Genomic DNA, 24,675 nt, shown 5'->3' on the forward strand with positions numbered 1-24,675 from the left:
ATGTGCGATGGAAGCTTAGCTATCGATAAATGCGCCGCACCGCACCAAGGTCGCGGTCCGGTGCGATAGTCTGTTACTACTTTCAAAACGGCGACAACTTGATTTGGAGTGCATATTGTCAACAGTAGTAGAGTTGTCCTTTTTTGACAAATGGCATTTTTCAAGAGCGAGGAGAGAGAAGTGATACTATAGCTGATCAACCAAATCTTGTCAGTAAAAAAAGGCGCGAAATTAAAATTTTCTATGAGACAATATCCCTTCGCGACTACATTTCTCAAATTTGCCGCCTTTTTCTACTGTCAAGATCTGGTTGACCAAGTATAATTACTGCGCCGTCAAAGAGAACACGTTGGGGCCTTGAAAGAGACACAAAGCGATTCGATGGCAAAGCGCAAGCGATTGTCACCTTGTCTAGGCGGCCTGCATGCCATTTGTTGTAAGGTCTGTAGAAGCCCACAGAGCTATAAATAGTTATAATTTCTGAACGTTCTGAACGTTTCTTTGACAGTTAAATGTCAGTAATGTCATTATGACTAAACGGCGGGATATTTTATTTTAGTTTTGTATTGATATTTTTTATGTAATAAGTTTACGTGAATGAATTAAGAAAGAATGTCTAGGACTAACTTTGAGTGAGGCGATTGGAAGGTAAGACACAGGTTTTATTATTGTTTCGTCTTAAAATACTTACTACAATGCTTTGTGTTGTGTACAACATGATTGCTAGCTCAAATATTATATGTTGGTAATTCATAATAATCATAATAATCAATCAGATTTATATAATATGTTTTCCCATTTCTTTTAATAACTTTATTTTTTTTCCTTTTGTAAGAATTTGATATGTTTTCTGAAAGAGCTACGAATTTGTATGATTCCACACATTCACATATGACATATGTATATTTTCTAAATCAAATTTCTATTACACCTTATGTGTATAATTGCATGAATTCTATAGTAATTTAAATTGTATTTTTTCCCTTATTTTCTCGTAATGCATGTTAATTCTATGATGTAATTATTTTTGAAAAGATGTGTCCCGCCGAGTTTGTTGCCGGTCCCATATTGGGATACCCTCCTCCAATTGCGGGGGGATTTAAATCTTCTCGGGGCAGAGGTGTAGGGTTGGAGCCGGTCTACCTAGCTTTATTTGACGTTCATAAGCGCATTGTAATTATGCCTACTTGAATAAACTATCTTTTATCTTTATCTTATCTTTAGCGTCTGTCTGATCAGATATGCCGACCCGCCGTGGTAGCTGACTATTTTGCTTGATAGTATTTCACAAGAATTGTACATAGCTGGGTACCGCTAATCAAATAGTCAATTAAGCTAAACGCTAATCCGTCACTAAAAAGTTAACTTTGATATTAATGGCGTTATTCAAAAATGGCTGCTAACTTCAGTTCATGATCATCGTTTGTCCCTATCTGTCGTTATGCCATAGAGAGGGACAAACAACAATCATCAGCTGCTAGCAGACGTTTATGTATAACGCCGTAAAACATTACCTACATTTCGGAAGATTTAAAGCAAGTTCACGATATTTTCAAGAAAACCAACAAACTTATTCCTTCACTTGAAATGTTAAAAATAAAAAAAACAATAAAATCACTTTATTTTAGACAATAAGTCCATATAAAATTAAAATTGCTATAATATATATAAAAATATTAAACTTAAGCCATTGACGTATAATCGGTATAATATCTAAGGACGGGCTAATGGGGCACTAAACATCGTACTAGTTCAGCGGTGCTACCCACGAATTCCAGCCAATCGTGCAGTCTAACGCGACTAGTTGCGACCAATAGCGCGCGTAATGCGAACTCGTCAACCAATCGCGCGCGTGATGCGAACTCATCAACCAATCACGTTGTAGCGATTTCACACCGCTGCACTGGCCCCTGTCATGCCTCATTATTATTGCCCGTAAAGCCAGTCCCTAGATATCTATGTCAATGACTTAAACTAAGAGTTGCTTCAGTCGCCTTGTTCTCGCTGTGGTGAACGGATGACCAGTAACGAAAGATGGGGCTGTACAGGCTCTCGGAGACGGTCTTAAGTATTCGATTGTCTGAGTTTCTCAATCTCTCCCAGAATCCTGCTATCCGACTTCTGATGATGGCGAAGAAGTCGGGCACCCCTGCCTCTGCGAACATGCTCGATGCGCTACAATACCTGGGTAACCTCAGTAGAATGCGAAAAGCGTCATTGTATTGAACCCGCAAAGTTGAAAATGCTTTTCTACTGAAGTTAACCCAAAGTTGACAGGTATACAAACACTGACAAAATGCTCTGAACAAAGTCACTTTGACATCATTTGTACACCTCGCAAATTTGCTCGCAAGCATGATACACCTAATGGACAGAGCGCGTCTTTCTCGTTCCATGTCAAGGTCATCTTTTAAGTCACTGCACAAGATGTGTCCAAGGTATTTAAACTTATTCACTACCTGCACCGGCGAGCCATTCATAACTAGTTTAGGTATCTTGTCCGGACCTCTTAAGTAGGTACTTCGTTAATTACTTAACGATTAACGGATTAACGAGTTAATGCCCAGCTATGCTAAGTACATTGATGGAATGGTTTCTATTGGTATGTAGGTAAATATGAAAATAATAAAAATGCCATTTTCAACTATATTTTATTATAAAATGACAAAGAATAAATCTAGAGTTCAATAGGGTAGTCACTTAAGATGATAATATTGTATATAATAATTTCATCTAACTGCTATGATGTATGTGGAAACATGCCTGTCCTCACAGGTGGGCCATTGGCAATTCACAAAATTATAATTCGGAAACAATCATTAAAATACATTATATTTCGAAATATGCTCTTTAAAGCTTACTTTTCCTTTCCTTTATCTAGGTCAATGTCTATTTAGAGTTAGGTAGGTTAAGATTTAGTTGAAAGGAAAATATTATTAGATCCCTGTTTTTTTGTCCCAATGATTGGTCTTTGGCATTATTGATTTAATTAGACTAAAAAATATTGACATTGTTTCAAATGTTTCGGCAAATTTTTACTAGGAGAAGCGAACAGAAATAGATGTGCGTTTAGTTATAAGAAAAAGATGGGATAACCTTTCGTCACAGGAACGAGTTACAACTATTTAAACTATTTTAACTTTACACACAACCCTTTAATTTGCACACCATTATTAATCTTTTATAAATCAATGGTATAGCCCTACAATTTATATTTAAAAAAAAAACAGGTATTCTCTAGAAGTTACTTTGATAATTAACTAGGCAACTACTGAAAATTAGAATAGGATACCTATGTTTTATTAGTAAATTTTAAAGAAAGGATTATGTTAATCTTTACTATCTTATTTATTTAATTTGTTATTATTAATATAGTCGTGTATAATATTTACATTCACAGATAAGTATAACACAAGGATAACTGCCATTTCATAGGTTTGCGTTGGATATGCATACATATAACAACCATTCATAACTTCAAAACACATCTCACTTATGTTTATTTTCAATTCATTCATATTCCTCAATTTACTATAGGTAGCCTTCATATATATGATTTGATGACAAAACATAAATATACACTGTTAGTTTAGTCACAAGATGCATGCAGAAGACAATTTTCTATATTGAAAATAAACATAATATATTTATGAGATACCAATCAACATCAGTTTGAGAAGGGGTTCCTATTAATTGGCAGTTACACAGTTAGCTCACACCTCGGTATGGAATGGTTCAGTTCTTTCCACGCAGCAGGGATCAGGGACACGGCACGGAATTAACTCATATCCTGTGCGAATTTCCCATCCACATTACGATAACTCTTGGCAATCATAGTCCCTTACACCCAACGTAGCTGAACTAAGCAACATGTAACTTCGCTTAATTCTCCTGAAAGTCAAGACAATCCACAAAACCACAGATGAAGTCAAAATTGCTTAGTGTCACAAGAAATTATGGATATTTCAAAGCATTATAGTATAGACAAGTTTCACCGTAGATATGCGATATTTACGCCAGGATAGTTAGATCTAAACACGAATATGTCTACAGTACCAATTGCGTACTAATGTACATCATTTCATATATTGATCCCCATTAAATTTTATTTTTATTTACAAATAGTTTTTATCTCATCAAGTGTTGAGAAAATACATTTAAATCAACAGTATTGGATATGTGACAAATGAAATGTAGATATTTATGAGATTTCAAAGGCCATTCTTTACATGACTACCGAACCTTAGATCGCTTCTTCCTAAAGTACTTTAGACAATTGGTATTGAGTTTTAAGAAAAAAAGAACTTAGGAAAAACGAAGAGGAGGCAAAATAAAGAACAAAAAGAATATATTGATAATATTGTTTAATTACGAAATTAAAAATAAGAAAGAAATTAAACACACATGAGGCTTAACATTAAAATAAGAAAAATAGAAATGATGAATTCTTACATAAGTAGATATAAATGGAGCGACGCTTGAGGTTGCAAGCGGTGCTCTCGCGCAGCTCCCAGCCACAGAGCCGAGGTTTGAAAATGTGTAAGATGCACCTTAGCCAAATTTCTATTAATTGATATGTTGGCATTTCATATAATTTTAAGAAACGTAAGTACTTAAAACAAGTACAGCTTAAGAGATATATATAAAGCGCAATAAAATTAGGTATAATAAGAATGATATGCAGAGATATGTTAAAATGGTTTTGCTCGTAACGAAGAGGGTGAACACAGAGACGACAGTCGGAAAACAACTTTCACATCTTTTTCAACGCATAACTTTAACCAACAAATTGAAACAATGTTCGCTTACAATGAAAAATTGCGCTTAATAAAACTCTCAAATATAATTTAACTTTAACATTTTCATCAACTTTTCAATAAATGTTAAGATTACTTCAATTACCTTTTACCTAAAATAATGTGTATTGACTTTAAATTTGGCATCTCGTTCTAAACACTGATCTATTTCTTATTTTTAATAATATTACCGTATTATCTAAATATTTAAAATACTTCTCTAAACACAAAAATACCTATAATTATCTATTAGTCAATACCAATGTTATTGAGAAAAGATTAGGCCTGAAAACGCTACACACATTTAGTAATATATTACTTATTGATATCTACGGATTGAGCAGAAGCAATGAATACCATGGACAATGAATCTACGCGACAAAACGGATATCCTGTGATAGACACGCGATGTGTGTAGCGTTCTACGCTGAATACAATGGATATGTAATCTCCTTGTTGTGATAATGTTTATTAAATAAGTAATTATAATATTTAAATACAAATGCGATACCGCCGTTCTCGCCCAGCAGACCACCACCAGTCGCCAACCTCTTTAATCTCATTTTAAAACAAGAGCGCACAATTTCTGCATTCTGCACCCTGTAGAAAAACATTTTCAAAAACGTGCAAAATATCACCACACCCTGGTCACCTAACATTATCTAAACCAAATAACTACTTTTACAATCCTTATCATACGTACTGAATAATACAATTTGTATGATTAAATTTTTCTAGTAAAACTTACATCATAATGACATTCTAATATTTTTCAGTTTAATCATCTTACTAAGCTCTATTTTTATTTTATCCTTATTTACGTTACGTGATGTATAATGATACATTTTAAAATAGTGTAAATATGTTTGTTTTATAATTATAAATGACTGAATATGCTTTCTAAAATAAAAGAACTATTTAATTTTCTTTGACTCTGGAAGGGATAAGTTGAGTGACCGGCGAACTTATCAAGTGGCAGCCATTTCAGGCTTCGACATGACATCGCTCAAACTTGTCGGCGCCATTTCGTGCAAACAGGGGCTCTATTTCACATTATTGTTTGATAACTCAAAGCATTACAAATATTTTGATGCGGCCACGAGATCACTGCAACTTTTTGTGACATCAGTTCGACGAGTTCATTAAAACAAGTCGAATAAAATCCCCAAGTATATCTTTTAGTTCACCATCTAGTGTGCCCCCCGTTGCCCTATCGTTATATTACAGTTTTTATTAAATTTCATCACATGTCAGAATGTCACCAACGATGTACAGGTAAAATGACAAAAAAATTGCCTAATGTCACCTGACTCGTGGCAAAGGTTTTTACTAACTATGCCTGTACACACTCTTTAAGAGTATTTAGCGACAAAATCTGCGATAGGTAGATGTGTTGTAGTGACGTAGCCGATCCTTATTTTTCATAATTCAGGTATCTGTTTCACGCATGCTTTGCCTAATCATATACTGGACGTGTAACTGAACACTTAAAGCTGGTCCTACAATTAGAGCATCTGGTTTCACTGGGCAATGCTCAATGACCATATTTATTATAAATATCATTTTTTCAAAGCTTTTTGTACCAGACTAACCTCCAATAATTTGAGACAATCGTTGACATGATTCCTCGACGTATAATTACTTAATCCACAAACTTAATCTCTTTTGCAATGGACTAGACGCATATTTATTAATTTAAGAAGGCAAAGATGTGTGAAAACCAATCGAGCACGAGTCCAAGAAGTTTGAAAAGCCAAGTCATGAAACTTTGAATGTTTATGTACAAAAATAAAGTATCAGGGGAGTTATTTAACTAATACTGTATAACAAGTTCTTGTGCCCTAGTGTGAATACTGCTCATTTAATATGCTAGAGAAAAAGCAAATCAGATCTCGAATATATTCTCGACCATGGCCGTTCGCAGTGTGGCGACACACTAATCAAATTATACTGAAAATTATTCTAAAAAATACGTTATTGTAGTATCCCCCACACCGCGCGTACGGCTCTCTAGCTAGACAAATAAATAATTAATTATCTACCGTTAACTGTATGCACGAGCAATATAGTATGTTGTAGCTAATATTAAATTAACATCGAAATAAATGCATCATGTCACTATTATGTCGATGAACATAACGTTATACATAGTGATATATCAACTAGATGCTTAGCTATAAGAGTCGTGATTACACTAACTAACCGAGAACAACTATTGAAACAGAACAAGGCGTCGCTGCAGACAACGAAACACGTATGGAAGCATCAGTAACACGTAGACGATGAAATCTAAGAACATTACTAAAATTATCTCTAAACCTAATATTGCACACACATACACATTTATAAATGTAAATTCCCAATAATAACAAAATGTGTATGTGTACAAAACTATAATTATATACTTACAAAGAAATGCAATAATTGTAAATTGTGCATGTTAAAATAAATCATGTTTTTATATATAAAATATAATATTAGAATAATAACTGCAAATAATAATTATACACTGAAATTCCCATACAACAATGTGCTTGCTATAATATTGTAACATGAACATGACAAAATATATTTTAAAGCGATAGATATTTAATATAAATTAGCTGCCTGAATAAAACAACCATGAATTAACGAAAGCAATGTCTGACATCGCGATAAAAGGGTCCATTTCGACGAACTTTAAATAAATCTAGCGCAATCTAATTGCAAAATATATATTGTTTTGATAAATTGATTTACGCAAATTACAAATATCAAATGGAAATCATGAAGACATTATTGAAATAAAATTATGATTATTAAAATTATGGAATGAATATCACACAAAATAGGCATCCTCTCAGGCGTCAGGGCGGTAGGAACATAATCAGAGTCGCTTCTAAAACAATAAAAAACATATATAGCTGCCGTTTGAAGTCGTGTGATGAATGTATCTTAGATTAACGTTTGCAGTAATATTAAATGTACGTATTCACTAAGAAAATAGAGTAGCACTTATTCCTCTAAACTGATCCGAGTAAGCGTAATACAGATTACTTTGTAATTTTCAGTCGAGGGAAATTCTCGAGTTGAGTGAGAGGTTCAGTTTAATTGACAGTCGCTTATCCTACGCATCCAAAGAGTCTCACTAAACATTCAGTGACTTGATAATGATAGCCATAAGGACGCGACTGACAGAGATTGTGTGATATTCCGAATCTGTCCGTTTAGATGCTGGACTTGGAGAAGGAGACCCGGAGATGGTTGGACTCGGACAGCTGGTAGTTGTGCATCTTGATGAGTGCGGCCACGGCGTCGTCGATGGAGGGCAGTTGCACCAGCGCCATCTTGCGGTCCTTCCTGCAAACGCAAACAAGACAACGTTATTATATTATATAGTGTCACACTAATAGTTGCATCGAAAGCATAATGCCAAATCAAATATAGCAGTCAATGAGTCATAAAAATGTATATTGTGAAATACAAGAACATGCAATGTACTTAGTATTTTATAATAAATTGGTGGAGGGCAAGTAGTATTAAAGGCAAATGATATTTAATTAACAATCAAAATTAATCAAAGGAAATTTTAAAAATCTCGGTTGGTAACAAACTAAAAAAATATTTTCAGTCGTTATACTCTGAAAGTTTCAGAATTAATAATAATGAATAAAGTTAGTTTAAAAAAAAGCATTAAATTAGCGCAGACCTGATAACTTTTATCCCTAGTCGTAGACAATAGAATTAAGTAGCAAGGTAAAAGTCTGCCGGTTAAAACTTACGGGAAAAACTTGAACGCCTTGATTGTGAAGCCTCGTTTTGTGAAGGCTTCCTTGATATCTTCCTCGGAGACCGTCGCGCTGTGAACATACGTATTTGTAAGTATAATTTTGTGTTGCTCGTTGGATCCGTCGAATTATAAAAAAAATACGTTGTTAGTTTTTTAATTCCGTTTTTTAAAGGCAAAACTATGGCTATCATAAAATAATAATAAAAAAATAATTATTTTCATTAAACAACATTAAACATTGAAATTGAACTGCAACTTATTGAAATTTTTTAAATGTTGTTTTAAAAAAAAGTACTTAACGACCAAAGAAGTTTAAAAGGAATATATTTGGCTACTAGAAAGCTGACGGTCAAGATGAATTTATTTAATTCATACCTACTAAAACTGACAGACTTCAAGATTTCATAGAGTTATCGACATGTGAAACTTTGTGATTCTTCGCGACAGGTACTTACGGAATGTTAGATAGATGCAGCGTGGCGCTCGGCGGGTAAATGTTCTGGTAGTTTTTGCTGCCAGGCTTTTTAAATCTGTGGAGGGGGCTCTGCGAATAGTCCCTGTTAATGGCAAAAACTTTTGTTAATAATAACTTCCCCATGTCAACATTAACTTACACATATTTTTTTTTGGTAATCTCTCTAAAATCGATTGAGTTCCACAGAGTGAGGCGTCTTTGTTCTATTCATACAAATATTTAATCTACTCGTATCGTATATGTCACCAGCGACGCTCTCAGTGGTACTCGTAGATAGCAGTCGCTGTGGCCGAAAACGGCTAGGAGAGATGATGAAGATGAAGATAACAACAGTTCAACTTAACATGGTCAGTCAATCCGGCCTCGACTTCATAGCGATGAAGCGAGTCTGTTGGTAGTGACATTGTCGTCTAAGTTCACTAACTTAGAATACAACCTGACCTTGACTACCATCTGCTTATTGCGTAGTCGGTGTAGCATCTTCTGAATAGACTATGCTACCAGTAGCAAGGACCAAAGTTGCAGAATCTTACCTCGTGAGACCAGCGTCCGGTTGTCCCTCTTTCGGCAGCTGCACAGTTTGATGTTTGCTCAGCATCACGCGCATGGCCTTCCCGAATACGCGCAGCTTGTCCATGTGAGTCAGGGCTGTAATTATTATAGTCATCATCAGTGTCATCATCATCATCAGGCTTTCTTTTACATATTTGATAAAAAATAAGGTATCTTTCGAATACATAATCGGGTACACATAGGATACTTTCATTTCGTATATAATTTTTTCTGTTAATGATGATTTAACTGAATTTTAAAAGATATTAACTTATTTCGTCTTGCGAGTTCTTTTTATCGTTTAGAAAAATATCTCATAACAGTCATAACTCTTTTGTAAACATAGTGTCCAAAACTAATGCCTTACCTAGATGAGCCTGATGCGGCTCAGCCATTTGAATGAGAGCAGAATCCTTCTTATTGTAGAGTATCTTCACTCGCTGCACATCGCCGTACACGCCTACATAAAGAAAAAATCTCATGAATGGAACAACGTGCGAACTTGTTATCGTTTAGTTAATACGGACAATTTTTGGCATTTCCTTCGTCCTTTCGAAAATTTATCCAATTTTAATGGAGGAAGGTTAGCTTTGCCAGAACTTGCCCGCAGTATTTTTTGACCCAAAGTGTTGTCTGTTAACGGACTAGATAAGACACTATAACTATGAGAAGATGTTGGATTCACATTTATCAGTAGGGAGAGGGGGTATTATATTATAAACAGGCGTACTTAGATCTGAAAGCAAGAGAGCTAATATATTTGATATTTTAAAAACATAAAGTAAAATCAAAAATTTACTCGAAAATAAACACAGATCTACACTGCTTTGTATACATAAAATCTGTTGTGAAACGAGACAGTGGAAAAATGATAAAGAAGAAACAAATCCAAGCTCTAATTTGGTCACGGTAAGCGTCTGATTAATAATTCAGCGGAACATCTATCCGAAACGTTCAATTTTCTCCCTCGTCCTTATATTTCATACTGGGATGGAACGTAATATGGATATATCGTAGACATAGTGGTTTTTCCGTTTCAAATAGAAGTTCTGTACGTAAGTTATTAAGCCTGGGTAATCGGCTTTCAGAACGAAGCAATTACTACCAACAATCAAACGAATAATTTATTTCTTATTACAGAATATCGCCTTCGAATATCATGTCGACGTGAATCCATTACAACTGGAGTTAATCCTTCGTCTCATGTAACTAAGAATTATGTGCTTATTGCCCACATGACTGAATACTGAACAATGAAATGCAATTTACATACAGAAAACTGGAACTGACATTTATGGTAGACGGATAAACAAAAAAGACAACACGGGGCAAACATCTAACTTAGCTACGTCTAGGATGTCTGAAACACAAATTGTCATGTAAGTTAATAAAGCGTTTCAGGTTCAATAGTGTTGTTATAAGCGAAGCTTCGGCAAAGAACGCCGGATGCGGTTATCAGTAGGTACAGAAGTCGAGAATGTTAGCTGACAATTTGTCTTCCAGGCGACAGGGCTCGGGACCAATATTATTGTTTTAATATAAATTATTAGCTCAGGACTTACATCATAGTCCTTTTCCCAAAAAGTGTACTCTCCTAATATTTACTTATTTAATTTTGTAAATTCATTAATGCCATTTTTAAGAAAATTCCCGTCTAAGGAGAGATCTTTCCGAAAAACGGCAACATCTGGGAAAAATAATTTTAAGAAAGAACACTTTGGGAAATATAATTGCATAGTCCTGAGCCAAATTATGGAATGTATATGTGCACACGTACCGAAAAGGGTAAAGAGAGCGTCAGGCGTGACCATCTAAAACAATAGGAGAGAGAAAGAGACAGTATTATAAAGTCATAAAAGATGTTTGACATCATAATATCTATGAATAAATTAGCAACTTATTTTAAAGAAGTTTAAATAGAATATACTTATAAGTACAATAGCCTATAACGCCGCCTTATTAGTGGATGCATTAGTGCTTTGTGTCAACCGGACTTTTGAACCCATATTAAATGTGCGGGAGACGTTAATGGCTATTGTGTTAGCGTAATTAATAAATTCGCCAAAAAACAGAAAACTACCCATTTCGATGTAGGAATTTTGAAAATAAAAAAGTTTTTCTGATATGGGGCCAATGTTGAAACTTAATATAAAATAAATTCAGTTTACAAGTTTGATATCTACTATTTCCGTACTTATTTGCGGATGTAAGTGTTAATGTTTAGGAGTAGGTACGAACCTCTTCGTTGAGATTGGAGACGAGTAGCACAGTGGCAAGAGGTAGCGGCGGCGCTGCTAGGGCGCGCAGCGCGGGCGACGCGGGCGTCAGCGTGAGCGCGCCGAACGCCGGCAGTCCGACCCCGCCGACGCCGACGCCGTACGGGGACGCCAGGCCAGAGCCGAGCCCAAGGAACGGCGGAGCAAGTACGCCACCACCTAAATAGAAATCATAAGGTCAACCTCAAGAGTTATGCGACAATATACCATTCAGCGGATTTAATAAAAATGTTGAGATAAAATGTATTCAAGAATGAAACATATCTTAAAGAAGGCTACTAAATAAATTAGACGTATCAAAACCAACATTCAGCCCCTGACTCCAGAGAACGGAACAGCATGACTAATAAAGAATATTATTTGATTTCTTATTTAACCGTAAGTGTATTACATGTGAGTGTATTTTTCCTTTGTGTAAAGAAAAAAGAAATTGGTATCATTTTATTCCACGGCGTAATAACAAAACTCACAATGTCGAAATGATCCTCACATATTACAATCCTCTATGGTGTAATGTGGATTCATGAGAAGTTATTAGTCACTCTGGGAATATTGAACATTGAAATATGAATAATAAACAAGAAAAAAGCTAACACAAATTCGAATGCGGAAAACAGGACTGCTGTTTGCTTATTGTACGAGTAGACATCAATATTTTACATTTACAAAATCGTACCGTAATAAAATTATATTTACTTCAAATTTTTTGTTTGATATTAATTTCTTTATCATTTCAATGTAATACTCATTCTATTTTTTTTATTCATTTTATTTTTTCTATTTTTTAAACGCTAGGAGGATGATGACTCATTCTATTTTTTTGCAAGAAAATAATCAAAATGCAATAGATTAATGTAAGATTCTACATAGGAGGATATTAGTCCACATTATATATAATATGAGCAGCAACCGATTAAAATTATAAAACAAGTTCGCTTAGAAAAACACCAAGTAGTTTGATGTCACTGTGTGACTTCAAGTTCGATACAATTCATGCAGATGTAGTCAGTTATAGCTACTAAAATAGCTTTTGGGTCATACACAGATTAAATATTAACATATTTCATATCCCTTCTGTACTCGGAGCGTTAGTGGGGCCTGTTTACCTTTGAAACATAACCGCATATCCCTTGCATTGTTTTTGGGTTGTATCAAAATAACGCCAGATACAGAAGCGAAAAGAACCTAAAATGTTTAAACATTACACTATGCGGTTTCCATTTAAAGCCCTGTGCATATAACCGCTTACATCTGTTTTCAAAAAGCTCCAAAAATTGAAAAGTAACTTTAGATGCAGAACCAGAACAGGGATGCACGTTGCTTAAACTACAAGAGTCTAGATAGGTGTGTGAGCGAAACTTGAGTGGTGTTCGAAGCGTCCAGGTGCTCAGAGTAGTAGTGGACTAACTCATCCTGGAAGCGAGGGCCAGGGCGACTCGAGCCCGCAGAGGCATCAACTCACTGGTCAACAACTGGTGGGCGTCGCCGTCGCCGGACGGCAACGTAGGGTTAGTGTAGTCCCGGGACTTATCATTGTTGTATTTGACATTAAGGCAGGTCATCTTTGAATAATCGATGCGGAGAGTGCAGCATCCATTATAAATGTTTTGTCCGTCTAGGGCCTGTGGACAAAGATACACATTGTTTAGTGCTTATGAAAGTGATGAATCGTTACTTAGGTGTTAAATCGTCTTCCTTCTCGACAATTGAAAGTTTTTTGAGACAATACTGAGAACTAAGTGGCGATATTAGGCACATAAATCTAAGTGAATAGATCTTATACCCCAATGCTGTTAACTTTCGAACAACTGAGAGGCATTTGACATTCAGTACTGTTAAATGTAACATTAAATGTTAAAGATAAATGTTTGTAATATAATATCTAGGCCCGGTACACCTCTTTAACTACAACAACTAGATAAAAGTTATGGCAGTCGCTTAGAAAAAGCCAGAGTCTAAATTGTTCCGTGCCGGGAGCAACAGTTATTTGTTTGTTCCCCAACGCCTGCACTGCGCTGATAACACCAGAACGATAGAAAAGAAAATTAATTAAAATGCAGATACACACAATCCATTATGGGTGACGTTATGGTCTCGGCTCTTGTAGCATGTTACTTATGTGTTGTATAATGCAATGGTATCGCGTTAGTTGGTTTTATATCTCGAATTTCGAATTATTTTTGTAAAATTTTGTCTGCGAGTCAAATCTTACAAAGTAGTACGTAAATATAATATACAGTGTGGAAAGATAAGTCGGGCCCTGGAGGGAAACTACCTTAAATCCTTAAGCTGGCTCATTTTACTCAAAGGAGACATTCCTTTATTTTTAAAAAGAAACAAAACTGAATTCAAAGATTTTCTAAAACTCGCTTGCCTCGCCCGGGACTCGAAACAAATAAAATTAAAAAAAAAAACAAACACTCCCTATTTTATTATACTAATCGATAGTATTATTATTCAGGATAAAATTTCTCTAACAAACATTTGGTCTTACTCTGGAAAGTGAACATCTAGTACTTACTGTTCACTTTCAACAAGTAAAAGACACGTAACAGTTCTCTTATCTCTCCAACATTCAAAGACTTCGTATGAAGTACACGCTTGCTAATTTATCGCTAAGTACAAACGGGACGATTAGATGGCCTGCAAGAAGTCCAGACCTAACGCCCATGGACTTCTTTTTATGGGGTCATGTAAAAAATGTTATTTATGAAACTTGCTATGAAACCGTTCAAGAGCTAAGGGTTGAGGTAGAAAATGTTATTGGGGGCATACACCACAACACTTTGCTGAAGGCTACAAGACATGAATTTCAACGGCGACTAATTTTGTGTAGCCGGAACGAGGGGGCTCATTTCGAACAATTAATTAGTTAAATAATTTAAGTGTTTCAAATTGATAGTAAAATAAAGTTAATGGTAGATTTAACGATCATTTATATTTTTAAGACCAAATGTTTGTTAGAGAAATTTTATCCTGAATAATAATACTATAGATTAGTATAATAAAATAGGGAGTGTTTTTTTTTTAATTTTAGTTGGTTCGAGTCCCGGGCAAGGCAAGCGAGTTTTTGAAAATTTTTGAATGCAGTTTTGTTTCTTTTTAAAAATAAAGGAATGTCTCCTTTAAGTAAAATGAGCCAGCTTAAAGATTTAAGGTAGTTTCCCTCCAGGGCCCGACTTATCTTTCCACACTGTATACGAGTTATACGACATACTAATACAAAATCTTCTATGTAAAATTTAGTAGGTATTGCAAACTTTGTTTACTACAATCAAATTTGTAATAACCGCATAATTGTATTCAGATATATTTAAATTATGTCGGACTGCATAATTTTACATTTTACACGAAAACCGACTACTTGAACTGAAATTTATTTCGCTACATTAATAGACGAAACATTAATTATGAGTTCTTAGACCTTCAAAAATGCTACTTAAGTAATGATGTAAAAATGAACAGGTTTTATTTATTTCACGCTCAAGGAGAAAAAAATATTGCCGACGGCTTCTAAACCGTCACCTGTCAAGTGACTCTTGACAGATAACGGCGGGCATCTATTTGTTAAATAAATTGAAAACAAAGCTTAAATAAATAAAAACATAAATTGCAACATTTTACTTTTAAAAATTAAGAATTACAATTTACAATGTTAATATATTCTAAATACCATTAGCAAACAAAACGTCAAAAGGCCGGATTCCAAATCTTAAAAAGGAATAAATCTCTTTAAAGAACAGAAAGTTTACGATTTCATTGAAACCATTGCTTACGATATCAGAGACGCAACCGAGTAGCAAAAAGTTCAGTGTCGATGTTGGAACGCTGAATATTGGCTTTAGATTTAATAAATTTCTGTTCTATATGCAAATGCGACCCCCTGATGTATAGACGTGAATAGATTGGTTCGTTTAAAGCTCAACTTATATGGAAATGTGAAAGGCACGTAAGAAAGTGTGGAAGAAGATCGCTTCGATACGTAATTAGTTTTGGCCCCCACAGAGGGGTCTTATTCGCGAATATGCATTTGACATGAATATGATATATTCAACGAATTGATTGCGTGCTCTCGCTCGCTCTAGAGCACAGGCCTACGGGTATGAGCGCAACGCACAAATATTCAAACCGAAACGGTATTGATATTTTGTTTCTGAATACGGCCCAAATACGAATTCCGTTTCACGAAAGGGAAAACGCTCAGAGAGGGAACGTAGCGAGTAATTAATTTAAAATTCTAATATCTATATCGCTTTGCATAAGTACCCTTCAGTAGATTATAAGGAAAACAATTTTTAATGCAATTTAATTGCATTTGTGAAACCCAAGTTATTAAATATTCCCTTGTTTGTCATTATAAAATTTAAAGTAAGAATTGCTAAACTGCCTGCCTTCCTTCCAGCTTGTTGCGTTGTTTGCTTCTAACGATTCTGATAAATTTCAATTAAGAAAGGGTTCAAGTATTCAAATGTATTTTTAGACTTAAAAACACATGCTACCAAAATTAATTACTTAGTTACAATTAGCAAAAAATATTTAAATACATAAACGCTTATGTTAATGTCAATAAATAAATGGAAACTCGCAAGTTGTATTCTCAGTGTACATCATGTCTCTTTACAAAAAAGAAAACGCGAAGTACCTTTGCAGTGGATTAAATTGAGATGTTTTACACGGGCACATTATAATTCCGCAAAAAGAAGAAACTAAATTTACCCACTCTTATTAGAGTTGGTATTACGGTAACACACTTTCAGGTTGTTTCATAAATTTTAATAAGCCGGACCGTTATAAAAGTCCTATATTTTAACTATGTGGGAGTTCCTGGTGCGCCGGGTTTTATGGCACGCCCAGTCTACTCCGTTCAGGGTTACCAGTTACAATTTTGTATAATCCTAACCAAATCCCAAATTCTTAAAGGAAAATCCATGGCTATGGGGATCAAATGAGTGTTTTGGCTCGTAACCTTTTAATTTATATAAAAATGTTGTAAAGTTAGTGTTTCATCATCTTCCTCGCGTTGTCCCGGCATTTTGCCACGGCTCATGGGAGCCTGGGGTCCGCTTGGCAACTAATCCCAGTAATTGGCGTGGGCACTAGTTTTTACGAAAGCGACTGCCATCTGACCTTCCAACCCAGAGGGTAAACTAGGCCCGTATCGGGATTAGTCCGGTTTCCTCACGATGTTTTCCTTCACCGAAAAGCGACTGGTAAATATCAAAATGATATTTCGTACATAAGTTCCGAAAAACTCATTGGTACGAGCCGGGATTCGAACCCGCGACCTCCGGATTGCAAGTCGCACGCTCTTACCGCTAGGCCACCAGCGCTTTTTTTGTAAAGTTAGTGTTTAATGAAGGAAAATATAAATAAATATTAGAGGACATTTTTTACACAAATTGACTAAGCCCCACGGTAAGCTCTAGGCTTGTGTTGTGGGTACTCAGACAACGATATATATAATATACAAATACTTAAATACATAGAAAACAACCATGACTCAGGAACAAATATCTGTGCTCATCGCACAAATAAATGCCCTTACTGGGATTCGAACCCAGGACCGCGGCTTCACAGGCAGGGTCACTACCCACTAGGCCAGACCGGTCGTCCTTATATAGCAAACAATAAAATAAAATTCTGGATATTTTCCAACTCAGGCTACCTATCCATAATGTCTGATATGCCAAGAAAAAACCCTGACTTCTGGTAACCCTAGAGTACCGGGTATCAATATTCGCGAGAATTTCATTTAATCTTACGAAACGATTATTTGCGTTCGCGGAGGGACTCGTAATTGAAGTAAAAAAAATATTAGGAAAGTGACAAGACGATAAAACGACAAACGCTACGCCCGATTTGATATTGGGATCCTTTATTGCGTAATAGGGCGTCAGATCGAAATCACTGTAAAAAAGTTTGGAATTTTGTCCGTGGACTTGCATTTAAACATTTCGTACCTTAAGGTCCTTCTTTCCTACTAAACATTTTAAAGTGGTTTTACATTTATACATATGTTTATGGTGGGAGAAAAATACATGCATTGCTTTAAGCTTCATTTCCAGGGACAGCTAGAATATGCTAGTCTCTGAGATAAAATAGAATAAACCTAATGGAGTCGCAATAAGCAGGTTGTACTTTTAAAAAGGCGGTACAGATTTTACTCCAGGTTTTATAAAATCACAAGGAGACGTCAAAGCGCAGGCTGTCAGAATCAAACGGCAAGACGTAACAAGTGTCCTCCGTATCTCTTAATCACGCTCCCACTAATTGTTTTATCTTCAGCTCGTTAGAACTCGTTTAAGCAAAGCCTTCTTAGTGAAGGATTAAGTGCGGACCGCCTTAATCCACCCCCCGTCGCTAATTCTGGCGGTTTTTCCATGAAGACCAGATAAACGTTTTTGTTGGGGTCTTTCCGCGTTTAATATTTATAAGAGCCGCATAGCCCAGTCTGTTCTCGTTGCAACGGATTACACGAACCCCGGAATGCAACTATTTCATTTTTTGTCTGTAGATGACGTTGAGAAATTATAATGAAAACAAGCCGAATTCCGGGATGCTTGCTCGTAGCGCTTAGACTTACGGGCAGCGTTATGAAAATACCTAGGTGCAGCAATATTTTGTACAAAAGATATCGTATGCTCGAAATTTCTTTTAAAATCCTCACAAGAGCCATAATACATCTACAATATTTAATATTAAGTTAAATATGCGCGCAGACTTAAACAGCACTGCTATTAAAAAACAACAACATACTCATAGATAACTGGGATGAGAATTTTCATCAGATTTCCTCCACAGCAAACGCGCGGTAAAATTTTAAGTCCATTAAACATTTGCTATCTAAGCAGTTTAAAAGTTTAAACGCCGCTGCAAGCCGTTAAAAGTCCGAATTGAAACTCCGGGAGTAATATAAAAGCTAAGAATAGTTCAATTGATTATGTTAACATTGTTGAGCGTCGAAGCGGTAAGCAGTAGACTTGAGCGGAGCATTTGAGCCGTTGAGCTCGCCCAATTAGCCGCGGATAAAAGGTCGCTTATCGAATGGTCTTACGCTAAGTGTGAATAAACCCCGACGAAGTCTATAAAAGCTATTTAACTATTAAGCGGTCGTGTGACATAACATATCTTGACTTGACATATAAAGCCATTGATGCTTGGTTTATGTTACTCAGGTTGCAGGTTGCCCATACTATGATGGATGGCAGAACAAAATAAATTTTCAAAATTTGCATCTCGCATAATTTATAAACTATAATTCCTAGCTATACCTATTACAAAACTATTGTAGATAATTTAGTAAAGAATATATTGTTAATTGCCAGTTTTGTTGCAACTTCCACCGTTTTTCTATTAACAATGAAAACTCCAATATGGGACACAAAACAAGGATAAAAATGTGAGAAATACCCACTTGACAAGTTGCTTCCCCCTTCTATTTTTTTCCTACCTACACAAACTACATACATACAAGTTATATGCTTTTTCCGGATGGGACTGTACTTTGGGGCTTACGAGTCGGACTATAACAAGTACATATATCATATATTTATTTTATCATAAGCAGTTTAATTCTCTGCCTTAAATAATATTAACCAGAACTATATTTGCTCTTCATAACGCATTCCCTAACGACATTCTGATTTACCTACTGAAAGCTAAATTCTGACATGAATATAACGTGGCCTTAAATTCTAATAATTGGGATACAATATAGATGAACCGGTAAATGCGACTAAGGTATCATCGCAATTAGGGTATGTACACATCCAAGGACGCGTCACCGGTTAAACCACGTTCGCTCCATTAGACACTGTAATTAATACCCGAGGTTACCCTTAATTGTGGTGACAGATAGTGACGATCGCCCAAAAACCGCGCCCACTCGCCACATTCAGTTTACTTAATGAGCCATCTTTTAAATGGACGTTTGTGTGATTTGCAGTGTCATGTTGACATCGTTGATTTTCCATTGGGGTTGAAAACTGTCGATGGTTCATTACAGATGGAGCATAGGGTATTCCTTTGATAGGTGATGACGGGTCTTTGACAGGTTGTGTGATCGAGGGTGTGAGGTTTGTCCAACATTATGAAAACGGGGTACCTACTTCAAAGCGCCACCTAGTGCTTATAATCTCAATGGTACTTCGTTGGAGACTTTCTTACACTGCACTTTGCACTATGTAGTGAGCACTAGACAACATTTTTGCTACAGCGGCATTGGCCCGACGAGCAACGTGTCTATAATTGTTAATTCTCTCTTCAACATTTAAGAATTTATTATTAGTCGTGGAAACAGGTCGGTAGGAAACGTCGGTACACCAAATTAATAATGACAAATCGTGGTAATTTTGTTTTACATAAAATAAATTCACCAGGTGGGGCGAATCGAAAGCACCTCTGCAACTGAAGAAACTGCATTACTCAAAGACTCAAAATTTAAATCGTCGCACTTTAGCAGGCGTCGTGATTAAGGTAAACACTCCGGCCACAAAACACTAACAAAACAAACGCTAAACAATGTTTGACACGTAACTAGGTGGGTGCAGAGTGCAGCTAAGGCATTGTTGACACAGTCAGTCCAGGCCAACAGGGGAGGGCGACGGTACGTGCAATTTTAAACGGGACTTGAACCTTGCTCCCGGGTTGGTCAGTGTTTGTTGGATAGCTTGAAATTTCAATGAAGTTTGCCCGTCTCTGCGCTGAACTTAAACGGGTTGTACACCTGCAGTGTATACCTTGTGCATTGATGGGTCGATGATTGTTCTGAAAATATTTTACGCATCGAATAGCTAACGTACACAAATATCCTACTATACATATATTTTGTGTACATGATATGTACGCAATCAACATCTACAGTAGGTATCCATAATGTAATTCGTTGTCTTTGATTTGTGTATTTGTGCAGTCGTAAAATTCTATAAAGGGTAGGGAACTAGGGACATTGATGGCAGACTTGGCTTTACTTGAGATCTCACTACTTTTTACGGCAGAAGGTAACTGAGCCTTGACAAGATTTTACGAGATTTTCATGGGATAGACGATGACTATAAGCGGAACACGTAACCAATAGCTATGCATCTGTAATGTACCGTGCTTGGCGTGCTTGGAATTACGCCTGTTCTATATAAAAATTTGACATCAATAACTAAATGTAAATTAAGGTTTTAGATATTTTTAGGCTAAAGTATTTCTATTTATTTAAAGCGCGGTGTTTAAGAGAACCGAGGTCTTCATTTTCAAGCACTGAGAACGATTCACGGTTCACTTGAGTGACTATTTAAATACGCTTATCTACACCATCACTACAATCACTAAAAACAACATAATTTTTGATAACAATTGTTTTATTGTGCTTTTTGGTTTATAAGAGAGGCATTCATCAAGCCTACATTCTGAAATCTATAAAAAGGCAAAAAGGCAAAAAAAGAGTATATTTTCAATATTACTACATATATGAATATGCAACGTTACCAGGACATATTCTCGGTAGTCAACTATAGTAGAAACTCCGATCCTCTTAAATTTATCCTAGGACCCTAGAATATGACCTTGTTTATACATATCAATATATGTATAAACAAGGTCATATTCTGGTCATGAATCAAATAATTGTATATTTGAAGATTTTAAGATCAACACGAAGGCATAGTCTGATAACAATTTACATTTACATACGCCTGGAAATACGAAGGCATAAAATTGTTACTCGTAGCTCAGAAGTCAACTGATAGTTGCCAGCTATTGCCTTTCAAAGACACTTTGACAACTAGCAAAAATGTTGCAAGGTAATACTTTGTACAAAGTAAATCCAACTGAAACTTCTACGCGGAGTTCAAAAGAGTGAATCGTTGAAACGTTAAAAATATTCGCTACAGATAGCGGCGTCGCTCGGTGACGACTTTTTTGACGGTTACATTGTTTGAATACTTTGAATACGTTCCCTTGTTGACACAAAGGCGGTTAGACGACGCAGTGCAAAGTGCAATTTTAAAATGTAAACAAAGGCCGCACCTTGAGTCGATAAACGCCGTCTCGGATTTCACGGAGCACGGCGACAAAGAAATCTCGCGATGTTTACTTCGCGACTATTTAAGAAATACGAAATGAACAAACGGAGATTAACATCGTTCTGACTGGTAACCATCGTAATCAACTTGGTTTGCTAAGTGGTTAACAGTTCGAATCTGATGTGGATAGCTTGACATGTCATTTTTGTCATTCGATGAATTTTGTATTATGGATAGCATAAAGCAAGTACTCAAAAGTCAGACTCCCTATGAAACAGTGTTAAATTAAAACAAGTAATAAATTTATCTGAATTTGTTTTATAAAGTTACTTTGCAGTAGTCCATGGTGGGTCGTGATCTGGGGGCACGGCAGTGCCCCCGCCAAGTCGAGCAAAACAAAGAGGCATGGCCGTATCATCCTTTTCTCGAAGCGATTCAGGCCATTTTCGACGTCCTGTAATTTTGTGCTGGCTGAGGCTAGAACCCTGAATTTTCAGTGACATATAGGTCTTAACATATTTTAGATATATTCTAATAAACATTAAATTTGAACATGTACCTAGTTTAAGAATTATTGTACGTCAAAGTTCCTTAGTTTCGACACTGACACACTCATTCACTCATTCACTTACCTACGATCATCATAATTCTAAGGCACTTCTAGCATACCCACAAGCTTCAAATTTTAAATATAAGTAGTTTTCAGCTTACCAAGCCATAGAAAACCTAAAAATATTGCAATATCAGTCACGTTTTAAAGGAACTGCATAAGTATGTAATCCCATATAAAAATATGCTATTACAAAGTTACTGTTGCAGTTCCTACAAATAGTAGGTAAAGTAAAGGTACACTACGATGATGTACGATGTGAGTATGAATAAAGATGTGTTTAGTTATGATATGTGTATTAACACAACTGAGGATATCACCTTACTTCAGAGCGATATTATAAGACTGAGTGGCTGGTGTAAGCATAACCGTATGCACGTTAATATAAAAAAATGCATCCATATGAAATTCACCCGAAAACAAAATGTAATACAGTCAGACTACCATATAGACGGATGGAAACTGAACGAAGTTGAGAACACTCGCGATCTTGGAGTTCTTTTCGACAACAAGTTAACGTTTATCCCCCACATAGAAAATATTGTCAAGAGGGCATCTAAGACTTTGGGCTTTGTCATAAGAAACACTAGATCATTTAGGCGCAGCGCAACCAAAATATTACTATATAATAGTCTGGTGAGGAGTATTATGGAATATTGCAGCGTTGTCTGGCGGCCGCATTATGCTACTCACTCACTACGGTTAGAGCGTATTCAAAAAAGGTTCACTCGTCACTTAGCTTTTCAGGCACGTGTTATGGCTAAAAGATCAATATCCTATCAACGGAAACTGCAATATTTCAAGATGGATTCCCTAGAAGACCGACGGACGCTCTTAGATGCAACTTTTTTGTACAAGTTAGTGAACCACAAAATAGATTGTCCACAACTACTGACATTGTTGAATTTTCGTGCTCCATCTCGTTTCCCCCGTAATGCTATCACCCCTCTTTACGCCCCGCTTAGAAGATCAGTCTCAGGCACTAACTCTCCAATATGCAGGTTATGTAAAATTGCTAATGGTTGCTGTGACAAGGCGGATATGCACTTTGATCCACAATATAGATTTATAACATTTGTCAGAAAATATTTGTTAAAAAATAAATAATTAGATAATAAGTTTAAATTTAAGTATTTTTATAGTTGTTTACTTATATATGTTTTGCATGCGGTGTTTACCTGTAACTGATTGTGACACCACTCCTTATATGTAATAGCTAGTACTTTTTTAATGTATCGATGTCAACAATTGTTGGTGAACCTTAAATAAATAAAATAAAAAATAAAATATGTGTATACATAGTATGGGTATGGGTACCCGAAAAGAAGGACTACAAAAAGAGATGAGATCCCAACAAAAACATTACATGTAAAAAGGTGCAAGTCTCGCAACGCTTCTACTACAAAAAAGTTTTGAGTTGTAATGTGAAACCAAGTCGGTTAGATATTTTAATCAGTGCCAGGGGGTGTTAAAACAGTATCAGTAAGATATCTTTAATTTGTAATACATATAATGACTTGGCAATCGCACATACTGCTTTGCTCGTACCGTACTCGTAAATATGTGTAATGCTCAAACTGCAATTAGCGCTATGTTCAATTAGAATTATTTTTAATAGGTGACGATGATCCTTAAATCATTATGCAGCCGTGCAATGGCCAAGTCATTATACGTATTACAAATTAAAGATATCTTATTGATACAGTTTTAACACCCCCTGGCACTGATTAAAATAACCGACTTGGTTTCACATTACATCTCAAAACTTTTTTGTAGTAGAAGCGTTGCGAGACTTGCACCTTTTTACATGTAATGTTTTTGATGGGATTCCATTTTCCCGAGTATACTTTTCCCTAAGCGCTTTTACTACCCCTACACTCACACATTTACCTGTATGCTTAAGTAAGCCTCTTAAATTCGGGTGCCCGGCCGCTATCTATCAACAAATCAATTGCTATCTATGAACAACTCCCAGCCCCGATTATGAGCGATCGTCACAGACAACGCAGACCATTACCAACGGCTCCGTGGAATCGCTGCGTTATCCATCATAACTTATTGATGGAGCATGATTAACAGGAAGGGCCTGACTAACTAATGGGTTTTGTGTGACCACTTCTAAACAATGCTTTGAACTAAAATTCGTCTTCTATAATAACTTAGTAATGTGTATTAATACAGTGT

At 36.0% G+C, this 24,675-nt stretch overlaps 1 protein-coding gene and 2 long non-coding RNA genes across 13 annotated transcripts in view; 2 read left to right on the top strand and 1 right to left on the bottom strand.

The window, feature by feature from the left end:
* LOC134650357 (uncharacterized) overlaps positions 1–24,675 on the top strand; it is a 483,167-nt gene that overhangs the window by 134,834 nt on the left and 323,658 nt on the right. The gene's annotated exons all lie outside the window — the stretch shown is intronic.
* Positions 1–24,675, top strand: part of LOC134650355 (uncharacterized) — a 355,978-nt gene that overhangs the window by 133,579 nt on the left and 197,724 nt on the right. The window lies entirely within an intron of this gene.
* The window catches only part of LOC134650195 (polypyrimidine tract-binding protein 2), a 669,692-nt gene continuing 651,452 nt past the window's right edge, over positions 6,436–24,675 (bottom strand). For 10 of the 11 annotated variants that reach the window (XM_063505114.1, XM_063505121.1, XM_063505119.1 and 7 more), the window contains 8 exons: positions 13,277–13,490; positions 11,831–12,027; positions 11,370–11,403; positions 9,960–10,052; positions 9,574–9,688; positions 9,021–9,122; positions 8,558–8,635; positions 6,436–8,135 (listed from right to left, as the gene is read on the bottom strand). In XM_063505114.1, the coding sequence (XP_063361184.1) occupies positions 8,003–8,135; positions 8,558–8,635; positions 9,021–9,122; positions 9,574–9,688; positions 9,960–10,052; positions 11,370–11,403; positions 11,831–12,027; positions 13,277–13,490 (966 nt within the window). In that variant the 3' untranslated portion in view covers positions 6,436–8,002. The remainder of the gene's footprint in view (positions 8,136–8,557; positions 8,636–9,020; positions 9,123–9,573; positions 9,689–9,959; positions 10,053–11,369; positions 11,404–11,830; positions 12,028–13,276; positions 13,491–24,675) is intronic. The other variant, XM_063505118.1, reaches the window with a different exon arrangement.

The sequence above is a fragment of the Cydia amplana genome, chromosome 8 (genome assembly GCF_948474715.1).
Source record: "Cydia amplana chromosome 8, ilCydAmpl1.1, whole genome shotgun sequence".
In the NCBI taxonomy this organism is placed as follows: Eukaryota; Metazoa; Arthropoda; class Insecta; order Lepidoptera; family Tortricidae; genus Cydia; species Cydia amplana.